This window comes from Theobroma cacao, chromosome 5 (assembly GCF_053813885.1).
Source record: "Theobroma cacao isolate CCN51 chromosome 5, ASM5381388v1, whole genome shotgun sequence".
NCBI classification, from domain to species: domain Eukaryota; kingdom Viridiplantae; phylum Streptophyta; class Magnoliopsida; order Malvales; family Malvaceae; genus Theobroma; species Theobroma cacao.
In genome coordinates, this window is record NC_142643.1 from 40214237 (window position 1) to 40239223 (window position 24987).

General features: G+C 34.8%; 6 protein-coding genes across 6 annotated transcripts; 2 read left to right on the forward strand and 4 right to left on the reverse strand.

Moving 5' to 3' along the window:
* The first annotated feature begins 1768 nt into the window (after positions 1-1768).
* Positions 1769-6908, forward strand: LOC18599518 (Peptidyl-tRNA hydrolase II (PTH2) family protein). The gene is made up of 8 exons (XM_007029526.3): positions 1769-2086; positions 3074-3356; positions 3462-3520; positions 4435-4494; positions 4631-4700; positions 5441-5510; positions 6355-6381; positions 6471-6908. Exons 2-8 carry the CDS (start codon positions 3150-3152, stop codon positions 6518-6520), a joined length of 543 nt encoding a protein of 180 aa, XP_007029588.1. The 5' UTR covers positions 1769-2086; positions 3074-3149; the 3' UTR covers positions 6521-6908.
* A 130-nt stretch (positions 6909-7038) lies between these two features.
* LOC18599519 (NAC domain-containing protein 2-like) lies at positions 7039-8089 on the reverse strand. The gene has a single exon (XM_007029528.3). The coding sequence runs from the start codon at positions 7946-7948 to the stop codon at positions 7229-7231; it is 720 nt and encodes a 239-aa protein (XP_007029590.3). The 5' UTR covers positions 7949-8089; the 3' UTR covers positions 7039-7228.
* A 1658-nt stretch (positions 8090-9747) lies between these two features.
* On the forward strand, positions 9748-11842 carry LOC18599520 (lysine-specific demethylase JMJ13-like). Its single transcript, XM_018122356.2, has 7 exons — positions 9748-10003; positions 10112-10268; positions 10376-10592; positions 10711-10764; positions 10867-10946; positions 11041-11318; positions 11400-11842. Exons 1-7 carry the CDS (start codon positions 9748-9750, stop codon positions 11840-11842), a joined length of 1485 nt encoding a protein of 494 aa, XP_017977845.2.
* A 600-nt stretch (positions 11843-12442) lies between these two features.
* Positions 12443-16125, reverse strand: LOC18599521 (uncharacterized). The gene is made up of 7 exons (XM_088806945.1): positions 15624-16125; positions 14454-14606; positions 14200-14361; positions 13725-13886; positions 13520-13636; positions 13097-13276; positions 12443-12927 (listed from the first exon to the last, which is right to left on the reverse strand). Exons 1-7 carry the CDS (start codon positions 15984-15986, stop codon positions 12523-12525), a joined length of 1542 nt encoding a protein of 513 aa, XP_088663071.1. The 5' UTR covers positions 15987-16125; the 3' UTR covers positions 12443-12522.
* Positions 16126-17934: 1809 nt separating this feature from the next.
* LOC18599524 (bark storage protein A-like) lies at positions 17935-20305 on the reverse strand. Its single transcript, XM_007029533.3, has 6 exons — positions 19779-20305; positions 19165-19232; positions 18920-19075; positions 18589-18780; positions 18319-18498; positions 17935-18231 (listed from the first exon to the last, which is right to left on the reverse strand). The coding sequence occupies exons 1-6, from the start codon at positions 20029-20031 to the stop codon at positions 18055-18057; spliced, it is 1026 nt and encodes a 341-aa protein (XP_007029595.2). The 5' UTR covers positions 20032-20305; the 3' UTR covers positions 17935-18054.
* A 555-nt stretch (positions 20306-20860) lies between these two features.
* On the reverse strand, positions 20861-24228 carry BPA1 (binding partner of acd11 1). The gene is made up of 5 exons (XM_007029534.3): positions 24064-24228; positions 23098-23201; positions 22798-22873; positions 21678-21758; positions 20861-21592 (listed from the first exon to the last, which is right to left on the reverse strand). Exons 1-5 carry the CDS (start codon positions 24223-24225, stop codon positions 21029-21031), a joined length of 987 nt encoding a protein of 328 aa, XP_007029596.3. The 5' UTR covers positions 24226-24228; the 3' UTR covers positions 20861-21028.
* Positions 24229-24987: the final 759 nt, after the last annotated feature.

A 24987-nucleotide genomic window follows, 5' to 3' on the forward strand; every position in this document is an offset into this window, starting at 1 on the left:
TCATATAAGGTCATGGATTAGGTTAATAATTCAATTCAAAATAAAAAATTAATCACTTTTGAAATAAAATCTAATATAAAATAGATATAAAATAAAAAAATTAATATTAAATTTTCACAATAGATAAATTTATAATATAAAATTTTTTAATAATTTAAATATAAAATTTCAGATACATCAATATAAACAGACATAAAACAAAAACAAAAATTAATATTAAAAATTTGTATGAGTTAAAAGGTTTAGTGTACTTATTTGGTTTTGAAAGAAAAAATTGTTTGATAAAAAAAGGAACAAAAAAGGGAAAAAGGAAAAGAAAAAGAAAAATAATTGAGAAAAAATTGGAGAGAGAAAAAAGAAAAATAATTGAAAAAAATTGGAGAAAGGAGCAAAAGGGAAAATGGAAAAGAAAAATAATTGGAGAAGTAAAAATGTGACAAAAAAAAGAAAAAAAGGAAAGGAAAAATAATTTCTAAATTTGAGTAAGGGATTGAATCTAATCTTTAAATTTTAACTTAAATGACTTACCATTATTTTAAATAAATTTATTTAATTTATGTTAGGTGGTAAAATTATATATTTTAAATTTTATATTTATAAACAAATCTAAAACCTGAAGGGACCCATGCTTTCTTGTCATAACGACATCATTATGTTACATTTTCATCATTTACATCAAAGTTATATAATATTTGATGAGTATAAAATGATAAGTTACGTATTGATTAATAAAAATTAATTATCTTTTAGTTATAAGAATCTATTTGGTGAAAATAACAAATATATGAAAAATTATATTTTATTTAAACACGTGTAATTTTTTATATGCTAATAAGGAAAAAAAACAAAGAATAAATTATAAACCTAAAAGAATAAGAAAAGAAAATTAGGTTAATAAATAAATAGAACTCAAACTCACTTTAAATATGTGAAGCAGTGAAGTATATCATCCATCAAGGATATTACAATCATTGATTATCATGAGAAAAATGTGTGAAAATATGTTCCCTATCAATCAAATAAAATTGAAAAGGCCCCATTTGTTTTGCCTTGGAATATCCCAAACCAAAAATTTTGATCTTAATTTGTCAATGTCAGAGTTGTTGACAAATTCATTCTCCAAATCGTGTCTGTCGGGTGGGTTGCCTTTGATGGCAAGTAAACTTATGATGCAAGCCATTTTTTTATTTTAAGGTTTCATTTTCATTTAAATTGTCACTTTTAATTAACTCCATTGCTTGTTGGTTTACTTTTTTTTTTTTTCTTGTTGTTTTGAAAAGCCAAGAAGTAAATACTGCATTTAGATACATAAATGGGAACAATGTTTGTCAAATAATTTAAAACTGTAAATCAATCATTTAATAACAAAAATGTATACATTTATTTTTAAATTAAAATATTGAGAAAGTAAAAAAAAATAAATGGAAAAAAGATAACCAAATGAAGTTATTATAATTCAATTTACAGTCCCTAAAAAGCACAAAATCATGCAAGAATATCATCAACATGATAAATGGGATGGACAGCCTGCCTAAGGCCGAGCCTCACCCAAACAAGCTAAGCTTGGGCTATATAATTTTCAGGCCTAAACCTGCCCGGTCCAAATTTATAATAAAAATACTTAAAAGTTTAGATGAAATTTAATTAAAAGATAAAGTAAATAAATTTCTGCCAAAAAAAAAAAGCATTTCTCTAATTTTATTTCAAATTTAAGATTTTGTATTTTATTTACTGCTATTTTTACAATACTAGTTAGTCAAAATTTCTCACTGGTACATTTTTTTGTTCTAAAAGAAGAAACATTTTTATCATATAGCTTCCTCAAATTTCAGAAGGGAAGAGAGAATGATTTCTCTCGACTGAAGATCCCCCACTCTTCTTGCTCTGCTTTCCTTGCCGCTATTATTATATTCATTGCCCAACCTCCCATTCCCTCTTTTACCCCATTTTTCCATTCGTCGCAGCCTTTTTTGCCCAATGCTTTGAACCCAAACACAAAATCCCGGCAACTCAGTTTTAAACCCACTTTCCCATTGAGCCAAAGTCAATAAACCCACGATCCAATTGTAACCCAAGTTTCTAATAGGTATAATTCCTCTGTTGCTTTGTTGGTGTTCCTTTGTATTTTTCTTTGCAATTAGAATTACCAATGTCTTAGATTGTGTTTCTTTTTAGTTTTTTCTCTGTTGAAAATAGGTTTTGGGTAATTTTTTTGGGGGAGAATGTTTGCTTCTTCTTGTTTTTAGTTGTTATGAAGTTAAGTTGAATAAGTTGACATTAAATAGAAATGTTTGTTTGTTGATTTTTGGTGTTTGTTCAAAAGTTTCATTAATGAATGACTAGGATAAAGTTTAAACTTGAAAGTTCACAAGTTTAATGGATATTAGGAGCATCGTCTTATAATGGTCTGAATCTTTGGTGGTTGTCAATCTGATGGGATGAACAATAGGAGCCTGAGTGTTTAATTTAATTGGACCAATGCACATTTGACAAAGTTGAAGGGATCTTACGATTGGTTTTGATGCCAGAAACTGAATGAAGCAACCTAGCTTGATATGTGGCATTAGCTTCAGAGTTTAGAAATTTCTGTTATTTGATTAAATTCATTTAGGTATTTTTGGTTGTTGCTTTTGCTACTTTTTTTCCCTTTTGGAAGCAAAAAGAAAAGAATGTGTTTCGATACAAAAACAAAATCATTTATATACACTCTTAAAATAAAAAATGCAATTCTTCTTGGAGAACAGAATGTATGAGTCTACTTTTACATAGAATAATTATATTAGAATCAGTGTTAAAGCTTTAATTGTTTGGTCATTTTTAATTAATTATGATTATGTCTTTTACCATTTGCATTTACATTTTAGTAACGTTTTAGGAAGCAAAATGCAAATAGCAAAGCCAGAAATCAGGTAATAAAAGCAACAACCAAATGGAGTCAAATTAAGCCCTGCTTCAGCACTTTCATCTATTGTTACTATTAATTTCATTTATCTGTAACTATATTGTAATTCTACTGTAATCCAATTTTTCTGCTTGAGGTAGATTTCTGAAATCTGGCTATTGCATTTTGCAGATTTCTTTTTGAGTTTTAAGTTGATAATTGCTGTGGTCTTTTAGTGCGGAGGGGAAATTTTTGTTGGTGCTTTAACATGATGGATTTTTCATGGTTGAGCACCATTCTAGTTGGGGCAGGATGCCTTGCCTTGGGGTACTGCATTGGTAAGCGCCATCCTGCTTGTTTGTTTTTCTCATCAAGAGGAGCTAAAGATACTACAATTTCTAAAGCAAATAAAAAGAAGAACAAAGAACCCTTTGAAATTGAAAAGTTGGCTGACATTCTAGAGGATTTTAAAATGGTATTGAGCTCTGTCTCTCTTCGCTTTGGGATTGGCATGTTTATCGAAACTATTAAACATAAAAATAGACATTGAAAATCTATGCCTTGATCTTATTATCTTCAGGTGTTGGTTGTAAGAAATGATCTTAAGATGGGTAAAGGGAAAATTGCTGCCCAGTGCAGGTGAGGCCTTGTTTTCTAGCTTTAACACTCATTTCACTTTTCATTAGATGCAGATGTTTACTGCTGAGATATAAATTTAGAGATCAAGCTAGGTAGTGCAGTAAGTATTCTGTTATATTGTATGATTGTTAATGGATCCTTTCCTAACCCATAATTTGTTGGATTAGATGGGAAGTGCTTATTCCTAATCTACATAAGGACATATCTGTCCAAAAGTGAACCAACAGGAAATTAGGACTCTGAATCTATCAATTAAATTGGAGCAATTCTTGAATGCTTGGGGTGTGATAAGCAGGAGTTTTTACAGCAGATCATACTCAATAATTGATTGAAAAATTTGCACTCTGTTAGGTGTAATGCATATGATGAATCTCATTGAGTCATGACATAGCATCTTGGAAGAAGTTGATTGTAATTTTCTTTTTGGGAATTTAAGTGCCTAAAGACAAGGTTTAACCCAATGGGTAAGGTTGTATACAGAGGCAGAGGGAGGGGGGGCTAGTAGGGGCCCCCGCCTCTCCAAAATTTCAAAATTTTATAATTTTTTCTTTGTTTTATTTTTTCATTTTTGCCCCCTCAAACCTAAAATGTTGGCTCTGCCACTGGTTGTCTACTAAGTTCCTGGTGTGCAACCATATGGTTTTACTAAGCAGCCAATTGGCAGACTCATTTTTTGCCATCTTTATACTAATGCTACTACTTTGTTGGCTCCTCCATCTTTTATAATGACTTTCTTGTAAATTTACAATCATTGGAATTTTTTGTACTGTTTAAAGTTTGTCATCTAGTACCATCTGATGTTGTGATTTCTTTACCTCTTTTACATGACTCTTGGTTGATTGCATGTATTTTCTTGACTTTCTTCATTCTATTGAATTCCATGTTTTTTTTTTCCTTTTTCTGTCAATGTTTAGCCATGCGACTTTGGGTCTCTACAAGAAACTCCTTCATCGAGCACCAAAAGCTTTGGACAGGTAGAGCCCATACGCTGATCTGGTGTTATACTACTGCAAACCTTATTTTTGTGCTTTTGATTCTATATCTGTCTCTCTCTCTCTCTCCCTCTATCTTTTATTTTCTTCCTGATGATAAAATGTTGTTAATATGCAGGTGGGAGATGTGTGCTCAGCCAAAAGTGGTTGTGAAAATCGACAGTGAGGAAGATATGCTAGTTTTGCAAGTCAGTGTGTTTAAGAACTATTCTTGTGCTTCTTATTCTGTTAATTATCATGGATATTCTCACTAGTGTAACACCATCTAGCTTGCTAGATGAGTATAAAAAATCTATTAACAGAGAAAGTTATGGTCAGAAGAAAAAGCCATGGTATCTTGTGAGAGAAATAAGTTATAGTGGTGCAAAACTTAGAAGTGCTTCTTCATTGAGTATCATGTTTAAGAAATAAATTGGTGGTTTCCAAGTTGGCTGCTTTTATTGGTCCTGTCGTAGAGTCCTTATTGACTTGTTAATATGAGACTGGTGAATGCTCTTTCCTAAAATGATTTTTTTGTGAATTTGATGAGAATTGCAGTTAAAGTTGTAGTTAATTTTTAGAAGAATATTCAAATACACTTGTGGTCAGTTTTTCTCTCAGATGATGTTCAAATATTCTATTTTCATTTTCTAAATGACGTATCTCTATTCTTCATTAGATTTATTTATCTTTCTCTAAGTTGTGTGTAAACCATTTTATGTTTTGTTTCTGAACCTTGCTGTAAGCTTATTACTCAGTTGATGATTCTCTCTGTCATTGCCAAACTTGTCACTAAATAAATGCTCGACACTTTGCTGGTTGGAATGACTTCTTCAACTATTTTCTGGTTTTATGTCTCTACTTGGCCTCTCAGGGGGCATCAATATTTGCTGCTATACCTTATATTACATAGTTTTATTAACTATTAACCAGGATTTCAACTTTTCAGGAGAGGGCAAAATCACTAAACTTACCAACCCATATCACCATTGATGCAGGGAGGACTCAGATTGCACCAAGTGAGTTACATACTTTTTTTTTTTTTCTTTTTTTCTTCATTTCTTGATCATGGTTTTGCTAATTAATTTATTTTTCTATAAATTGTACAAGTTAAGATTTTATCTTTATCTGGGAACGAACTTATGAAGTTAAGCTATATGTGTAGGACTTTCCACTTTGCCTTCTTTACCTTCCTTTTCTGTTCTGCTGCCTCTTTAATAACCTCTAGTTAGTTCATGACTGGCAGGATTTAGCTAAAAGTGAAACTCAAAGTATGGGTTTCCCAAACAGAAAACTAAAAGAGATGGAAAGAAATTGTAGAGTTTGAAAAGAGATGATAAAGGGCTGAATAAGGAAAAGAGAATGATGAAGAACCAAATTAGAGTTGGGTTATTGTTGCTTATTTCGCTGTCATTGAAGGTTGTTCACCCTTTATTATATAATTAGTGTTACGAAAACTATTTTTTTCCTAAACATTCAAACACCGACTGTTATTACCTTCAATTATTGATCCAATAGAAATGTTAGTAAGGATAAATGACCAACTCATTGTGATGCTTCTCTGTTTCCTGTAAATGTGCTTGAGCTTTACTGTTGCAATGACGTTCGTGTTATATTTTATAAGCATTAGGATTTAAAGGTGGAGAGGTGGAGACGTGAGCTTAAAGAAATAACAAATTGTATGATTATTTGAATTATCATGTGCTGCTAAATGCTTCCTCTGTGTAACTTTTTGTTCAAACATCCACTCTGAAGTTATTTTTAGTTAGCGATATTTAGGTCCTAGTCATCAAGTACTGCTTCCAAAGGCTTTTTGTCTAATTTACCATGCGACAAAACTTAATATTTTGTATTTATTTTCAGATTCTAGGACAGTGATGGCTATTCTTGGTAAGTGACTTTTCTTTTGTCTATTTTTTGTGAATTTCTTTCTGTCTTTTTTTATATTCAATCTTTGGTTCTATGCAATGTTCTTGTAGGACCTATTGAAATGGTGGATGATGTAACTGGCGGACTGAAGCTATTGTAATGGTTTCTCAGTTCAATTGAATCTTTACCAGAGAACCTCCAATGGTAGAGCTTTGAGAAGCATTTCTCCCTACAAGGCTATGGGCATTTTCATCAACCTTCTTGTTCATTAACCAACGTGAAAGACCCACTCTATACTCTTGTCTGAGCCAGATATTATTTTAGATGCTTCAAATTTTCATTACAATTTTGTGATGATGGCGAAAAGGTCCTGCCATAGACCCTCACACAGTGAGCTTAAAGACAACCAGGGAATCATTTCTTGAATTTGAGTACTGTTTTGGGTATTTGGATTATGAATTTGCCTGGCCTTGGCAACCTCTAATGCTTCTAATTTGTTGCCTTGGAAGGGTTCTTATTTTATAAACATTTCAACTCATTCACTGTTTTCTTGTTCCCTTGTGAGGGTTGATGCTGATTCTATGCAAATTTCATTATAATTATTTTTATTAAAATATTATAATTTTTAACATAATATAAAATAATTAACAAAATAATTAATATCAACTAAAGAAAGAATTTCAAAAAAAAATTTTATTCTGCGACCATAGGGGTATCTTTGGGGGTACACATGAAAAATGTAACTACTATTTATGAAAAATAGAAAAATGAATGTAATTTTTTTTTGAAAAAAGAAAAATATTGAGAGCTAAGTTCTTTATCAAGACGAACCAATTCTGTGAATCCTCTAATCAAAAAATCTGATCAGCTATGGACTTGGTGAATCACGTGGCAGCTCATTCAGATCAAAATCTCGTCGCGCTTGCACCAAATTACTTGATTGAGAAGGTACCGGTTGGGTTTCTGTTTGGGATCCATCTGCCACTACTGTTTCCTTGGGGGAAAATAACCGATGGAGCAACCTGGCGTCGAATTCGTCCTCCTCCGAGCGATTTTTATCTTTGATTTTACAGATAACCCAATCTTGAAACCTATCTGCCAGGAGATAATACTCATACATGATCCAATTACTTTTTATATCTTCTTTTTTATTCTTTTCCCCGATCCGATACTCGAAAAAGCCGAGCAAATTCACGCACCCCAAGATTTTCTTTTCTTCATTCTGATCATCAAAGATAGGTTGCGTAACGCTGTTACGTTTCCAACATCCTTGCGGTTCGCCTTGACCTTCTTCTTGAACAGTCCTTCTATAACTTTTCCAATCGGAATTTGTCTCAGCAACCCTCTGGCGACGGCTGCTGAAGAAGAAGCGTTGGTTGCCTTTCATGAAAGGAAGCGGTTTCCTCTCGCCGTTGTTACTGGTTTCAAAAAGAAGGGATGGCTTTCTGGAGTAAACGTCGCGAACGTTGAAGAAGTAGCTGAGATTGCCTAAGAACGCCGTGTTGCCGCGGCCGGCAATCAGCCTGGGGAGATAGTAGGAAACTATCTCTCTATCAGTAGGATCGAAGACATACCCTGGAGATAGCATTTCTTTCCTTTAATTTGTTAAAGAAGAACAAGAGTCACCCCTTTTCAGAGAAACCAAAAAAGAATCAGAATCATCCAACAAGGAAAACTTCGTAAAAAAGGAAGCCACGGCAGCCTTTAAACAAATAAGAAAAGCCACATCAGTTTCAGACTGCCGGGGTCAAATTTCTTTTATCAGTGTATATATAATGATTAAAAAGATTTTGACATTACATTATATATATATATATATATATATATAATACATGTAGTTTAAGGAAAAATTTTGTCATTTCAGAGCCATCTATATTTATATATATATATATATATTATATTCAATTAACTAATTTTTTCTATTAGAAAAAATTAAATTCTCCAATTTTTGCTAATTAAGCCTAAAACTAATTAGTTTGCACTTATTCAAGAGTGCAAGGAAAAAGAGAACCAAATTAAATGATTTATTTATTTATTTTTTTGGTTATGCAATCAGTGATGTTTTCATTTAAAAACAAGCAATATATTATTAAGAAATTAAAAAGTTTATATATAAGGTAGACAATTATAATTATAATGAGTTACAATCAGTAATTTGATCAACGAAAAAATGGATTTTCTCGAATTACTAACTTGAACGACAAAAGTGTTAATGATTTAATTAAATTAAATTTATAAAAAAGGGAGATGTGATGGTTTTTATTGAAAAATTATATTACGAAAAAAATGAAAAATCAAATTAGGTCTAACCTTTTTTTTTTTTTTGTTTATCAAAAAGGGAGATAACTCACACATACACTAATAGTTGAGTTTGATATTATTATAAGTCAAGTGATACATGAATTTAATTTGACGAAATTATTTAAAAATCGTGAAATAGAAATTTAAAAAATTTCCAAAACACACGAAAGTTTTTTGGAACCTTCCTCTTCAAGGAAAAGGAAGTCAGATTTTAGCCAATGAAAGATTGCAACGTATCCTCCAAAGATCTTGTGTACACGTGGCAACTTGGGGAAGTCTTTGAAGTGGCATATTCTTTCATGTACAGGCGCGGTTAACGGTTATCCTTGTGTATAAAACAGACGCCTTTATCTGATCTTACAGATTTTTCACTACGTTTAGTTGCTTGCAAACTTGTTCAGGAGAACTCTCACCTTTATCTCTTGCTGCCATTTTTACTGGTTTGTATATGTTTTCTTTTGTTTTCGCTTTCTCTTCGGTTTGTTTGGTTGCCAAGAAACTGAAGTGAGCCTCAATCTGTTGCTTGTTTTTGTCATCCCCTGCACTCTTCTTGTTACTAGCTTTCTTGGAAGTTGAAACTGTTTGTTTCCAAAGAAACTGGAACAGAAAAAGGCATGATAAAAGAAAGGAAAGATTTCTTCATGTTTTGGTGCTCATGTACAAGAAAATAACCAACAATGGCGGTCACTGATGATTTTCTTTCTTTCTCCATAATGCGGGATCATATGTACACTAACCCAGGAACAAGTTCAGGGTTTCTTTGCTCTTTTCTTTGCATGTTTTAAAACATCTTGTTCTTGTTATGTCCAAAAGCTCAAGGATGATTCTAATTTTTTCTATTTCGGCTTTCTTTTTTCCTGTTACGTGAATCTTAGTTTTCGCAACTTTCTCTTGTTTTAATTTTTCTTTGGGTTTGATTGGTTACCAGGAAACTAATAAAGAAACAGGAGTAGCAATAGATTTCAGAATGAATTCACCTTCTCTCGCTTTCTTTCTTATGTAGTGGTGGGTTCTTCAATTGGTTTTATGATTTTCTTTTTGTTTACATGGGCAGTTGAAGGATTCCTAGCAAGTTAATCAAGAGAAATGGCACCTCCAAAAAAAAAGAACAGTCAGAGTAAAGCTACTTCATCTGGAACAAAAAAGCGAAGCAAGACTGGTTCGACGTCTGTCTCAATAGACTTCTACTTGAGTGTACGTATGAGGGAAAAATACAACTTGAACGAGGAACTTGAATGGGTTGATGATATACCTGAATGCCCTGTATATCGTCCATCAATGGAGGAGTTCCAAGATCCCTTGGCTTATCTGCAAACCATTGCTCAAGAAGCTTCCAAATATGGTTAGGATGAAAGTTTACATCGGCCAAAATTTTTTTTAAGTTCATTGTACGTATCATATCATGTTTTCTTGGTGTGATAAATTAATGTTCCATGAAAATTTTTTTAAGGAATTTGCAAGATTGTATCCCCATGGAAGGCTTCCGTTCCAGCCGCTCATGTACTGACGAAGGAGATAAAAGGCTTCAAATTTAAAAGTTACATTCAACCTCTGCGGCTCCATGAATGGAATAGGAATGACAAGGCATCTTTCGACATGGCACAAACGTAAGTTTTGCATAATCCATAAGCATCGTACTAGTATTTCACCATCTTTGATAACCATTTTCAGTTCTTAATTTCTGGAAGAAAGTTAACTGTTACATATATTTCAGCAACCATAACTTCAGAAGTTTTGAGAAGTTGGCGAACAAGGAATTTGCTAAAAGATTTCCTCATTCTACCAATCTCTCTCCTGTTGATATGGAAAAGGAATACTGGCATGAAATGGGTCGTGGGAATAACAAAGTCGAGTATGCTGTCAATATTGATGGCAGTGCCTTTTCTTCTGATCCCAATGACCAGCTTGGCCAAAGCAAGGGCAATTTGAAGGTTCTTATCTCAACTCCAACCCTTCTCCTATTCTCTACCTTTCCTCTCCGTAGTCTGTATTCATTGTTCCCTTTTAACTCATTCTGCAATTTTTTTTTTTTAATTTGCTTAATCACAGACTCTGCCGAAGCTGCCCAATTCCACTTTGCGGTTACTTTCCTATTCTATACCGGTATGGGGATGATTTTCCATGATTTTTCTGATCATCTGTGTTCAATTTCTAATAAAAAAGGTTAACTGATATTGTATCTTACCTTAAATTTCCATAACTCAGGGAGTAACAGAACCCATGCTTTACATTGGAATGATTTTTAGTACATTTGCATGGCATGTTGAAGATCACTATTTGTACAGGTGAACTTGACTTTCAATTCTATTTTTTTTCATTTTTCATTTAGTTTCATCTCTTGGTAGTTATAATAATCTCTTAACACTCCATGGTTTCCAGCATTAACTATCATCACTCTGGTGCACCCAAAAGTTGGTATAGTGTCCCCGGTAGTTCGGCTCCTGAGTTTCACAAGGTAGTCATGGACTGTGTCTATGCTCCCGAGGTCTTACTGGGTGGTGGAGAGGACGGGGCTTCTGCACTGCTGGCTGAGAAAACAACAATGTTTCCTCCAAACATTTTGCGGGAAAATGGTGTGCCTGTTTACAAGGCCGTGCAGATGGCAGGAGACTATGTTATCACCTTTCCTAGAGCACACCATGCTGGATTTAGTCAAGGTAAAAAAATTACATTCTTCTTCTTCTTCTAATTTCATATCTTTCTCCCGATCTGAAAATGATGTACGACCTCTATTATAGGCTTCAGTATCGGTGAGGCAGTGAACTTCGCGGATGGTGGCTGGTTTCCATGGGGAACAATGGCTGGGGAGGAATATGCACGTCTTAGCAAGCAGGTGATCCTTTCCAATGAGGAACTCCTGTGCAAAGAAGCAATTAGTTTGTTCAACTCTTCAAATGATGAGAGTTCAGATCATCCATCTACGGAGTTGGCCTGTCAGTCTTCTACCAAGATGTACTTTATAAAGCACATCGAAAATCTTTACAACAATCTTCGGCATCTCTGCAATTTAGAAGCAGCATTCAGTTATTCAGACAATGATCTACAAAGTATCATCTGTCCACACTGCACACGAGGTTGCTACTTGACTTTCTTTGAATGTGATAGCTGCCCCAATTATGGCTGTCTATTCCATGGTAAGTGCAATAAGTTTGTTCAAGTTGCAAATCTCTGGAAAATATAACTAATTTTATGGTTGGTACAGAGTTTAATTCACGTAACTGCACACGGCCATCATGTCTTGGGAGAATGGTGATTAACCTACGACAGGACATATGGGAAGTGGTAGCTGCATATGAAAAGCTTCGGAAGGGAAGTTCAGAGCAAGACGTTCAACAGGTTGATCAACTACCAAATCTATCCTCTTGCATTAAAGAGGGATTGGCTCGATCCGACAAGGTAGGTAGTCATGTTTTGCTTATTACAACTTTGGATGATAATATATATATCTCTTAGATTTTTGTTAATGGAGTGGCTTAATTTGTGGCAGGTCGACAGCCGTGGAATGAAACCTAAGAGAGCTGATTTTGAAACGATCGTACCGTTTCCTAAGGACTGCAAGAAACCCAGAACGAAAGGCAGATTGCAGAGGACTGATCCAGAACTTAGGTTTGGCTGACAATGGCTTTGTGCCTTGGAATTTTTCTAAGCAGATTTTAATGGCAGATGACTAATGACTACAGGGATATTTCCTCGTTTTTTGTTTTTTTGTTTCTTCTTCCTATAGGTGGGGTTCATCCATCAAGTAACATGTTCCATAATCCTGTTCATAATTCCCAAACAATTAATAAAGATTTCTTTGTTCCATTTTAAAAAAATAACATTACATGTGTGTTTGTAACATGAACATATATCTGCTTAATCCTACCGCCAATTGTACATCCTCCTTGGTTCATCATTGTCAAAATTGCCAAACCTTGATGCCGAAAATCTATGCGAATTCTTTTGTTTAGACGATTGAGAACCTGACATATGACTACCAGAAGTTAAAGACGACTTCTTATGTCCCTCGTTAGATGGCGTTGAGGGAGAATTCCAGTGGTTCCTTTTAGACTTCCTATGGGAGAAATCCCCCGGATCTTCTGCAACCCAACCACCTCTTTGCTTTACTTTTCGTGGTGTACTAAAGCCTTTTTCTTCATACTGGAGTTTCTTCCTTTTGGGTCTCTTGCCTTGATCATGAGGAGCAGAATTGTATCCCAACAACTCTTTATTTTCTTTACGAGGTCTTACATTGGGAGTAGATGATATATGATTTCTTCTACCAACCTGTTCACAAGCAATGAAATAGTCATTGTTGGTAACATATCAGCATGATTGCTTTTACCAACCTGTTCACAAGCAAAGAAATAACAACGATTATTCTGCAATTAAAAAACATAAATAAACAATGGGACAACACTTGATTCTGAGAACTTCCAAGCATGTACATAAATACCTTAGCAGTGCATTCGCGAGCAAAGTGCCCTCCTCCACCACACTTGTAGCATGAACTAGATGACACAGTACCATTGGGGCATTCACGTGCAAAGTGTCCTCCTTCACCACACTTATAACATATGCTAGGTGATGCATTATCAGTGGTTTCCTTGGTATCTCCTCGTGACTTACCACATGACTACATAGAACAATTCCCACCAAATTAAAATAAAGGAAAATTTACGAAATGCAACAACATATGATCACGTAAATGAAAAGAATCACTATTTCCAATCAGAATATTGATGGAAGTGAACATAATTGATAATCAAACACCAACGTGCTGAACCAAGTTCGCCGACAGTAAATCAGCCTTCCTCCAATGGAACCCATTCACCATATTAATTCTAATAAAACATTGAGCATATTGAGTAACACTCACCAGACCGGTATGACCCAGTTGGCCACATCTGTAACAAGAAACTTCACTTGCACTGGTATCAACAAAGTTTACACAACATAAATGGCCAAAATTTTTGCAGATATAGCACTGTATTTCCTGATTTGGGAGGACAAACATAAGGAATATTAGAGAAAAAAAATCCTGTCAGAAGAACTTAAGAAACTGCTAGGGAACATGCAGAAACCTTGAGATCACCATGGGAATAGTCTTTCCAGCATGAAAACATGTCATGCCCAGAGTCTCCACATCTTAAACAAATTTTACCATTCTTAGAGCCACTCTTGTGTTTGTCTGGACAATCTTTTGCGCGGTGACCACTTTTTTTGCAAATAAAGCAATCTTGTGCCTGCAAGGAAATCAAATGTTATAAGCATGCAAATGAATGATGCAGTGACCACTTTCCACTGTTTTAATCTACTAACAACTCAAAGGGCTAAGGCCTACCCCAAGGCAAGGAGGGACCTACCCCATACTCTCAACCACTTAAAATATTATCATAATATCACCTCACTAACATTGCCTCACTGAATGTCAAGAATCTACATTTACAAAAGCAACATAACAAGCATGCCCAACTTTTTTCCAGAAAAAAAAAATAGCAGTAAATTAGTAATAGATTCATTTGCTTCTTATGAAATTAGAGCTCTTTTCCTTCATACCTTTGAGCACTGTCTAGCACCATGGTCCAAACTCCCACAAACAAAGCATGGTTTCTTTCGCTTTGAGGCAGATGTACAGTTCACTGCCATATGTCCTTCTTCACCACAGTTAAAGCATGTTTGCCAACTGCTATCTGGAGGATCAAAGTATCTCGGGCCCCGCTGATAGAATAAATATGAAATACTAAAAAAACCAAGCAATGACGGGGAATTTTTCTTCTAAACCACAGTTCAAAGCAAGCATTTTAACTCACAAGAAGCTTACGGAGCACAATATTGTCAGATATGTCTACAGTATTTGGGTCAACAGATTCAATTGTCTCTGCAGCCTTAGCCATCTCAGCCTCCTCAACTGTCTCAGCCTTTTCTATCATCTCAGCTTTATCTCCATCCTCTGTAATAATGACCTGGAGAAATAAAAAAAACATAATTTTGCCTCATAAGAGAGTGCAGATATTCAAAATAAAAAATCAGCCATAAAAACATGTTGCAAGCTTGTACCCAGTCCACCATTCATTCGGCAATTCATTAATTATTCAACTACAAAGAATGATGCATAACCAGCTTGAGTGAATGCTATCACAGGCACAAAATCGGCAATTCATTGATTATTCAACAACAAAGAATGGTGCATTACCAGCTCAAATGAATAATATCACAGTAACAAAAGCAATGTTTGACAGCAAATATAGTCTAATTCAAACAATATTTAAAAGACAAGCCAATTTTGCAAATCTAAATCCATTTAAACATAGCACAGTAGCATTATTGGAGTTATAAAATCAACACAAATGATTCTTTTCCTCAAACATCCCAGCAGAAACTAAAAGTGAGATAAGTAAAATCTTGCACGGAAATTCTAATAAAAACAATTAAAACTGAAAATGAGAAAGTTTTCAAAGAAAGAAGCCGGTTCCTGCTGGAATTTTTTTTTCTTATAGGGGGGGGGGGGGGGGGGGGGGGGGGGGGGGGGAGAGAGGAGTTATGTTTTCTTTGAAAAAGAGCCTCCACGCAAACCAGAAAAAGGAACAGAATAAATCCCAAGAATTTATTAAACAGCTCATTCAACAAAAATTATCAAACCATTCATTCTACAACTTTCTTACGAATAAAGAACTGTGGCGAACCAACTGGAATTCAAAATATCATAGCAACATAAGCAATAATGATGCCGAACAGTGCAATTCAAAAAAGTTATAGTTGGCCATTCCAATTCCGCCAATCTAAATTCACACCATTTGGAATATTAAAAGTTTAACAAAAATTATAATTTTTTACCTGCATTGTCTCAAAAACTATAAGCAGTAAAAAAAAAATATTTTTCAAATCAATTTCAGCTAAAACTATTATTTCAAGCAATGCAATCCATGAAAACAATATTAATTGAAAATTTGAAAAAAGAAGAGTAACAAAAGTTTTTTAACCTTTTCACTTTTCGTCTTCTTCTTCTTCTTTATTGTAACAGTCTTATTAACTTTCAAATCAAAATCCGCCTCTTCAGCGACGCCGCTGGTACCAGCCACGTCCGCTTCCCCTTCTTCCGAGGACGAAGAAGTCAAATCGACCACAGAGAGGACGTCTCGATCACCGGAAACGGCATCGTTTCTTTCATTCAACTTCGCCGCTTTCACCAATAGAGCTTTCTCGACGATCTTCAAGCTCAAGTCCTCGTTCGCTTCCTCATCGTCGCTGCTGCTTATCTCCAGCACTTGTTTCGAACCCAACGGTCCCGATTCGTTCTCTTCCATCTCAAATTTCGCAGATTTTCCCTTGTCCCTCTTCGCCATGACGATCTTTAGGAATTGCAATTTTTTTTTTTAACAATTAGTGATTGCAATTCTTTTGCAAGGCGAGATGGGAAACGGTGGAAGGGAAGCTAGGGTTTGGTTTTGTTGCTCTTATTTCTGCACTAGACTTGGGCGGTTGAAAATTGAAATTAATAGTCCGGTCGGGTTAGCCCACTAAGAATGATCCAATATTTATGGGTTTTATATTTAAATCTTAATAATTTGTTAAATCGCATCAAAAAAATACTTAAATTCGATTTATCCGTTAATTTTTTTGGTGCGCATAAGTTTAATAGTAGTAGTTTTCATTTTTTAAATTTAATTAATTTTTACATATTATTAAAATAAAATAATATTAAAATAATTAAATATAATCAAATCTTTAATTAAATTAAAGTCGAATAAATGAATTATTTTTTAAATAAAATAATCCATATCAACTCGACTCGACTTGATTATACCATCCAAAACCTTGTTAAATTGGATTCGGTTTAGTCTGTTGATCGCGACTCAATGCTAACCTTGTTCTAAGAGAATTAAACTAAGATTATGGCATTTTATTCTTGTTAGGAATGCATGTAGCTTCTCAAAATTGCAATTTTTTTTATTAAATGAGTATTTACTAAAACCATACTCATGAAAAGTGAAAATATAATTTAAGATAAGTAATTTCATTGATCAAATAATCGAATTTTTTTTATAAAAAAAGTCAAGTATTTAATTCAATAATAAATATTTATACCTGTTATTTAAAGAATTAAGATCAAATGTCATATCCCTCCAGTCATAGCTAGACTTCCTTCGTTGATTGAATGAATAAACTCAGCAGCGACAGTCAAGGCATTCACAGAAGCTAATGAACTGAAATTAGGTGAAGAAAGCAGTCCATTCCTTCCAGCCAAACCCGAAACTCCATGGAAAACAATGCAGGGTACTCCATTTGTTAAACAAATGGGTCCAGAAGGAATTGCACTGTCAGAGATGCATTTGCTAATAATTATTTGAAAAACAAGAGAAGGTGGAAAACCATACCGTTTGCTTTCCAGTCATCACATAAATTACGTTCGCTCCATTGATATTCCCAATGTGGAATCTTCTTCCTGAATGGCCAGAAAAGGCAAATTGATTGAATCACATCCATGCAAGGGAAACGGGAAGGATAAGAGAGTGAAGGAGAATGGATAGAACTACCTGCCCATTCAATCCAAGGGGTATCCGAGTTTGGAACAAAGAAGCCAGAATCTCGAAGGGCCAATTCTTCGGGAGGATAAGCCATGACAAGTCCGAGATCGGGCCCTCCATCTTCATTCAGTCTATCGATAACTCCACGCATTGGGTAGCTTCACCTCATCGCCTGCATGCTCTCCAGTCTCCTCTATGTTAACGAAGAACACCTTCCAACTCAACCCCCCATTCTCGTCGACTTCTACAACCCATTTCTGCAATCCCCCACCCTACGATGCTCATCCGATGGTCCTGATTACGCGAATGTTCCCGAAAAGTCGGAGAGCTGAAAGAAAGTTGTGTAGTGAAGTGAGGAAGGGTAAAGCTTTTTACAGCATCTGATTGGTCTATTATATGCTTCGTGATCCATAAATTCTCTGGACTAAGATGCAACTATGCAATAATGTATTGGCACTCGAGTCTCGACCTCATGTAGGGTATGAGGAATTACTCTTGAAGTAATTGTGATGGGGAAAGTTGATAAAATTAGGCCATTTTCTCCTTACCCTGCCTTGTATTCTCTGTTCTATGTTTTTCCCTTCTATGTTAAGGCCAACGTTCCTCTTGAAAAATGGTTACATACATACATGACATCCGAACATGTGGACTACCAAGCCAATACAATTTTAATAATTATAATAATTATATATTTTAATAAATATGACCTTTTTAAATAATGCATGTAGCCTCCCCAAATTGCATAATATTTGCTAAACCACACTAGTTAGAAGACTGATCAAGGTAACTAGTTTTCTTTATCTGAGCTTGTAATGGTAAATGTTTATATCTTCTTGCTTAGTGAAATGGTTGGAGTTTCCCTTTCTCAAATAATAACAATAAAGTTTCATTGATCAACAACTGAACTTTCTCTGGTAATTAAACTAATAAACTCAACAGCTACAGTCAGAGCATTGATGGAAGCTAATGAACTGAGGCTGGCTAAAGAAAGGGTTCCATTCCCACCAGCCAAATCCGAAACTCCTCGGAACACAATGCAGGGTACTCCATTTGTCAAACATGTCTGCAGCAAACCAGCAGCAGAAAAATGGTTTAAGAAATTTTAGTATATTAGTTTGTCAGAAACTACAACTGAACAATTTTCACTAACCAGTACAATGGCAGCGCTCTCTTCATCAACAGTTGAGACATTAAATTGTTGGAATAGATACTTTCTGTAAGCTGCATTGTCAAGAAAAATATCTGCCGTGGAGCCCTTCAGTCCATAGACAACTTTGGGTGTTTCAGGTAAGCAATAGGTGTCATTTACACATTGTTGCAATGTTAAATTCTGTACTCATTCACAAATAGAACAGATTATTTATTAATTATTGTCTAAAAGATTTAGAACATTGGAGGAAAATGCTAAATGATACGAAACCTGAAGCTGAGCAGCAATGGTGAACCAGTTTGGATCTACTGGAAGCCAGTACATTTCTTCCATTGGCTTTCCAGTGGAGTACAGTTGCACTGGCGTGAACTCTATCTTTGCCAACAGATTCTCTCCTTTTTCTGGAAAATTGAAGGCTCCAAATGTCAGTGTTGGCAACTGCCCTTTCTCTGACTTGAATTCCTGTATACAGCATAACCATAGGAAAACAAACAATGAACATTTTCTGCTTGAAAATGGGAAAACCAAAGGAGCTTGAAATTTCCTTCTTCTTGAACATTTTCTGCTTGCTAATGATGCTGAAAGGATCGCAGAGTTATACCTTCCACTTCCAAGAACTGGTGAATGCTACATAGTTCATCACACTAACATCGCCAAAGGACAAGGAATCATTAGTACTCCCGGCTGTGCCATAATGAACAATGCCTTGAATATCAAAGGCATCGAGAAGGGCTTGCACAGTCAAAGCCGCATTTGCCTAAAAATATTACCACAAAAAATTCATTACCTTACTGAATCCCGGGATATTAGGGAGGAAAAATTGAAAGAAAAAAGTAGAAACCTTACGGTTTGCTCCCCAGTCATCACATAAATAACGTCCACACCATTAATACTCCCAATGTTGAATCTTCTTCCTGAGTGAGCAGTGACCAACAAGGCAAGAAGCCATGTCAAATCATCGAGAATTTAAGGAATATCAAAGTGGTGCTAGAAATGATATACCAATTCCACAATGTTCCCCTGAAAATGAAATCTATAACCGGCCCAGATTTTGGCTCTAACACTATATTTCATGTCCATTTCACCTGGTTCAAGAATCGCTATGGATCCCAGCATGTCGCTAAGATGAATAATTTAGAAAATCTATTGTTGGGTTTTGACCAAATATTAACATGACATCAGTGCTAAGTTTAACTAATTTTATCTCAAAAAGGAAGTTAAATTTAATCTAATGGTCTCGAGTTCAAAATATTCTAATTACCATACATTGATTAAAATCTTTGTGATCGATGGCAGTAAATGTGAACTATTGGACCAAAAAGCCAAGCTAGGATTAATTTTAACTTACTGTTGGTCCACTAATTCGTGCAAATATCAAAGGGTATTTTTGTACCCAAAAAGGAAATAAAGGGTAGTTGGGAAAACTGATTAATCACGTGTTTGTAATGTGAGAGAGAGACCTGCCAGTTGAATGGAAGGGATGTCTGAATTTGGAAGAAAGAAGCCAGAATCTTGAAGAGCCATTTCTTCAGTAGGATAAGCCATGACAAGTCCGACATACGGCCCTCCTCCGTCATTCACTTTATCCACAACTCCACGCATTGGGTGGCTTCTGCTCAACTGCATGCTCTTTTGTACCAAAGCCAAAAGCACCATCCCAAGCACCAGCAACACTTCCAAGTCAACGCCCCATATTGGTCTTTGACAACCCATCAAAGCCACCTATCCACCGTATGATCGATCAATGGTCCTCAACTGATTTACCTAAATTTTCCTGGAAAGTGTGGGAGAGCTGAAAGAAAGTTGTTCAGTGAAGTGATGCAGAGGAAGGGCAAGTTTTTGGAGCATCTGATTGGTGTGTTGATTGCGTTGTGAATCATGTGACTAATATATGTATCTTATTGTATCTTCCAGTCACAGGTAGCGTTAGGTGGAAGGATTCAATTTTAGGCTCTTCACCAGTGACCATATGAGACACTCCAAATAATTGTGACAGTGACAATAATAAAATTTGGGTCATTTTCTCCATACCCTTTAATCTTGCTTGTCCCTTTTATTAATTTTCATCCTTTTGTTCTCTTCAAAAATAAAGGCGTGCCTGACATGACACGTTAGAAATACACCCAAACAGATTCATACAAGGTAAGAAACGTCATAATCCTTTTATTATTAACATAATACTTAAAAAATCTTAAACTATTCAAAATAAAAATATAAAAACTTGATTAAATAATAAAAATTTAATAAAATTTAATAATTTCAATTTTTTAAATATTATCTTTATTATTATTATTTTAATTTAAGAGGAGACTTCGGGTTGTAAGCAAGCTATCCAGAGCCAAACAAGCAACCAGATATTTGAAAGTGTTGTTCATAGATAATTTGACAGTAGAAAACATGAGATGTAGTGGCCGCGGACAATTGATGATATATCTTAAGTGCATGCAAACATGACTGACATAGATGAACAAATTTTTCCAGCTTGTTCTGAAGTGCAGAAAGGATGAATATGAATAAAATTGGCAAATATGAGATCAATAGATGCAGAAATGTTGGGCTGACATCTATTATTTTCTTAAGTCGTTTGTAGCAAAACATATCAAACAATATGTGACAAACTATCCTACATTTAGCTATGTCCATGATAGAAAGCATAACGCAGATGACAAGATCCACACTTTCCATGCTGGTATTTACACTCTTTTGCAATTCAGAGGATTAAACCTTGTGCAGATGAGGGCTTGGAAGGTTGCTCGCTAGTGGCAGCTTTTGGAGGTTCAGACTCGTTAATCTGGGCATAGCCCTCCGATTTGTGAGCTTGTTCCTCCTCAGCCATAACTTTCTCTTTTGTCTTCTGCCCCACATCGCCTGCTGCCTTAGCAACCCTGTTGAATGCACCAGTAACCCATGAGGCTCCAGTCAAGACATAACGATTCTTCATGATAGCAGATCCAGCACTGCTGACTGTCTGCTCAGCAGCTGCAAATGCAGACTTGGTCTTCTCAGAAACCTGAAACTTCTGGTCCATTTCCCTCACTTTGTCATTCACCATGGTTGTGCCAGCACTAATTTTCTCAGTTAAACCAATCTTCTGGTCCAGAGAAGCAACTTTGGCAGTGGCAGTTGATGTGAACTGATGCTTCTCATCAAAGGCCTTTGCTTTGGTCACTGCATCTTTGCCGAGAATGAATCCCCTGGCTAGCATGCTGCTTACAACATCCTCTGCCTTCTGGACAGCAGATTCAGCCTGACCAGCACTTTTGTTCATTGTTGCCTGAGGTGATTGAACAATTGATTCATATTAGGAATCATAATTTAGTAAGTGAAAATCACAGCACATAGCCATAGGTTGACATTACAGGTGGTGCAGATGCAGTAGCAGGTGGCTTGTAATCAGGAGCCAGATCAATGATAACAGACTGATCAACAATTGTTGCTCCCTGAAGAAAACCATGTAATCTGAATTCATAAGAATGAAACTAAAACTTCCAACCAAAAAATCAACATTAGCCATGAGGGGAAACTGCTCTTTTCTAAAAAGCTAACCAAACTTTGTAGCACTACCAATTAACAATAACATTGCCATCATGATACCCCCTTGCTTCTTTCCTTTTGCCTCTTTACTTCTCCCTTATATGGTTAAAAGTCGATAAGAAGGCAAATTTAGAAACCTAAAGTCAAATTGATCTTACTACAACAGATTATGAGATCTAACCAAGAAACAAAAATAGATACATCTTGAAACCACAATAGTAACAGAAAACACACACAATTGCATAAATGAGGAACAAATGAAAGCAATAGTAGAATAACTGTTGTTTTACCATATGATGTCAAATAGCCAACATGAATATAAGTTTTGAAATGTAATGAACTGTTCAGAAATCAGAACAACACATACAAATTGAAACCTCAGCCACAAAGGTTTTAAACACCATTCCAAATGTGAAACTAGATTTGATCAGTTGCTTGACATTAAGTTTTAGTTTCAATCAATTATCATAAAACAGAAGTATAGCATGAATTCAAGATATAAATCTAAATACTCAGTCAAATGCATACATGAATTTACATATATATGTAGCCAAACCTTACCTCAGAGGTAGATATCTTTTAGTGACAATGATTGTTGTCTTGTCACTGATAAAATACTTTCAACAAAATGAGCATTGGCATGGTGATCCCACCATCAATGCATTAAAGTATTCACTTCCAAAAGCACATCACACAAGAGATTTCACATAAGATTTACATACATTAATTCCCATTTATATTAGATTGACCATGTTCCTTCTAACAGAACCATAAACACCAATTATGTGATGCAGTATATACATTAGTTCCCATATATATTAGACTCACCAGGATTCCTTCTAACAGAAGCATAAACACCAATTATGTGATGCATGCAGGGAAATCATAGAAAGCAATTAATATCTCAATACAGAAAAGCTCAAAACATATGAGATAGGTGCACACTGAAAGAAGAACAGCAGTCTCTGCTCCCTGCGAATCCTTGAAAGTAACATATGCAATTTGAGATCGCTCATTACCACTGAAAGTACAAAAAAAAAGGAAGCAGTAAGAAAACTAGACTAGATTTTATTATTTACAAAATTTCAGAACATCAGTATACTGATATGACTACTTAGGTCAGAGAACACGAGAATCAATTTCAAGAATTTTCATCTCTTATCTTTGTATTCAATGTGGTAAACTAGAGCATGCAAATAAACAAGAGTATAAGTGAAACTGAAGTAACTTATGGTAATAACTAACCTCTGCATTTCAACATGTTCAATTTCACCGGAGAACGAAAAGAACTCCTTCATATCTTGCTCAGATGCGCCCAAGGAAACATTGCTCACTTTTACTGATCGGACCTGTCAAAAGAAAAGAATAATAAAAAATAGTTAAAGGCATCTCCTATTCCAAATTATTACATTAATGTCACCAAGAAAACACCCCGTATCCTTTTAGGCTTAAAAATGAATAACAAATTGGCATTATATTTCAACCTCATAGCAGGTTAGCATCTCATATAATAATAATCCGTGTGCATACAAACAAACAGATAATTCAATATTTAATTAAAATTAGGTAAGGCCTTAAGCCGAGCTAAATTGGGCAATTTTTCATTTCTCTTTTAAGAACGCATTAATTTAAGCATTTTTTTAGCAAACTAAGAAATCCCCCATTAGCATTCAAAATGAATTACATGCAACAAATGAAATAAACCAGATCCATGAATAATTTACATACAAATCTGGAAAAAAAAACCTATAATCAAAATTCCTTTTCAACAAAGTACACAAGTAAATTCTTTTTTTTTTTTTACCAAAATAAAAAAGAGAAAACAAAATTGCTAAGAAATAGATAAAATGGTACTACGATGTAGCGAAATTAAAAAAAAAATCAAATGCATAATGATTGCAGAATAATAAGCTAGTAAGCTCGGATAAGATTAGATTCTTTCGATAAATGTGACCTAAAAAATTATTACAAGTTCTCTTCCATTTTCAAATGAAACGGAAAAAAGGAAAAAAATAAAAAAATTACTAACTGAATTACCGATATTTCAATCAGAACAACAATAACTTAGATCTTGAAGTTGAAACTGAATTGAGAAAATATATATTATTTTTCTTATTGTCATATTCTTGCCGACCAAACAAAGCATGAAGAAAAAACACACGAAAGGTGCAGAGAAAATATAACGAAAAAAAAAAATTATTGAGTACTAACCGCCATGAAGTTCCGTTTATGGCAAAAGAGATCGAATCTTTCTTCACCAGAAAAGAAAAAAAAATTTCCTTTCTCCTTAACAAAATTTAAAGGAAATGCAACCTTTTTCCACAGAGAGAGAAGTTGCGGTGTTAACGAAGTTACAGGGTGGGCGATAAACATCCTCTGCGGATATTGCTAATGTAGATCTTTACCTTTCATGCTAAGGGTGATAAAACTTCATGAAAACGGCATCGTTTCAATGGCACTTCTGGGTTATTTTGGTCTTTGAAGGGTGTTTCTTTGTAAGTTTAGGTAGATTCGGATGTAGAGGATTTGAAGACGTGGGGGCTAACGTGTGAATGTAGGGAGCGGGGCCATGAAGTTCTCATTTTCGAGGTTCCAATCCATCAATTTTTAATTAATTTTTATTGGAAATCGGAAGGATATCATTTTGTTCAAATCTCAAATCGCCTTTTAAATCGGGTTTGGTGAAGTCATTTGGGTTTTCGACCAAGAATAAGAAGGAAATCATTTGGGTCGGGTCGCATTACTTTGAACCCATGGAAGTGGGTCTTAATCTTAGGTCCACTTTGATATTGAATATGTTGGTTTATTAGTTGATTTGTTTTATTTAATTTATTTCATTGATTTTATAATGTTCTTTTCTTTTTGTATTATAGTCCAAACAGTACTACTTATTCAACCTGCACATATGGAGCCCCACATGTGATGCTTTCTGGGTCTCACAGTTTAGGAATATGAATAAGAGACAAATAATCTTTGTCTTTAAAAAAATTTATATTATTTTTATTTCTATCTCACTTATTTCAATTTTCGACTACCCTTCGCTTTGTTTAGTATTGCCTATATATATATATATATAAGTATGGTGTTGACAAATTTTTTAATCAATGAAAATAGTCATATTTATTAATTATAAAT

Excerpts from the sequence above, each read along its gene's own strand:
- LOC18599518 (XM_007029526.3), top strand. The coding sequence starts at position 3,150 with ATGATGGATTTTTCATGGTTGAGCACCATTCTAGTTGGGGCAGGATGC. Across the intron at positions 4,495-4,630 it reads GCACCAAAAGCTTTGGACAG|GTGGGAGATGTGTGCTCAGC; the intron begins GTAGAGCCCATA and ends GTTAATATGCAG. Across the intron at positions 5,511-6,354 it reads GAGGACTCAGATTGCACCAA|ATTCTAGGACAGTGATGGCT; the intron begins GTGAGTTACATA and ends ATTTATTTTCAG.
- LOC18599519 (XM_007029528.3), bottom strand. The coding sequence starts at position 7,948 with ATGCTATCTCCAGGGTATGTCTTCGATCCTACTGATAGAGAGATAGTT.
- LOC18599520 (XM_018122356.2), top strand. The coding sequence starts at position 9,748 with ATGGCACCTCCAAAAAAAAAGAACAGTCAGAGTAAAGCTACTTCATCT. Across the intron at positions 10,947-11,040 it reads GAAGATCACTATTTGTACAG|CATTAACTATCATCACTCTG; the intron begins GTGAACTTGACT and ends CATGGTTTCCAG. Across the intron at positions 11,319-11,399 it reads CCATGCTGGATTTAGTCAAG|GCTTCAGTATCGGTGAGGCA; the intron begins GTAAAAAAATTA and ends CCTCTATTATAG.
- LOC18599521 (XM_088806945.1), bottom strand. The coding sequence starts at position 15,986 with ATGGCGAAGAGGGACAAGGGAAAATCTGCGAAATTTGAGATGGAAGAG. Across the intron at positions 13,277-13,519 it reads AACTGGGTCATACCGGTCTG|TCATGTGGTAAGTCACGAGG; the intron begins GTGAGTGTTACT and ends TGTTCTATGTAG. Across the intron at positions 12,928-13,096 it reads CTCGCGAATGCACTGCTAAG|GTTGGTAGAAGAAATCATAT; the intron begins GTATTTATGTAC and ends GCTTGTGAACAG.
- LOC18599524 (XM_007029533.3), bottom strand. The coding sequence starts at position 20,031 with ATGGGTTGTCAAAGACCAATATGGGGCGTTGACTTGGAAGTGTTGCTG. Across the intron at positions 19,233-19,778 it reads CCCTTCCATTCAACTGGCAG|GAAGAAGATTCAACATTGGG; the intron begins GTCTCTCTCTCA and ends CTGCTCACTCAG. Across the intron at positions 18,232-18,318 it reads AGAGCGCTGCCATTGTACTG|ACATGTTTGACAAATGGAGT; the intron begins GTTAGTGAAAAT and ends GGTTTGCTGCAG.
- BPA1 (XM_007029534.3), bottom strand. The coding sequence starts at position 24,225 with ATGTTTATCGCCCACCCTGTAACTTCGTTAACACCGCAACTTCTCTCT. Across the intron at positions 22,874-23,097 it reads GAACATGTTGAAATGCAGAG|TGGTAATGAGCGATCTCAAA; the intron begins GTTAGTTATTAC and ends TTGTACTTTCAG. Across the intron at positions 21,759-22,797 it reads AGACTGCTGTTCTTCTTTCA|GGAGCAACAATTGTTGATCA; the intron begins GTGTGCACCTAT and ends GGTTTTCTTCAG.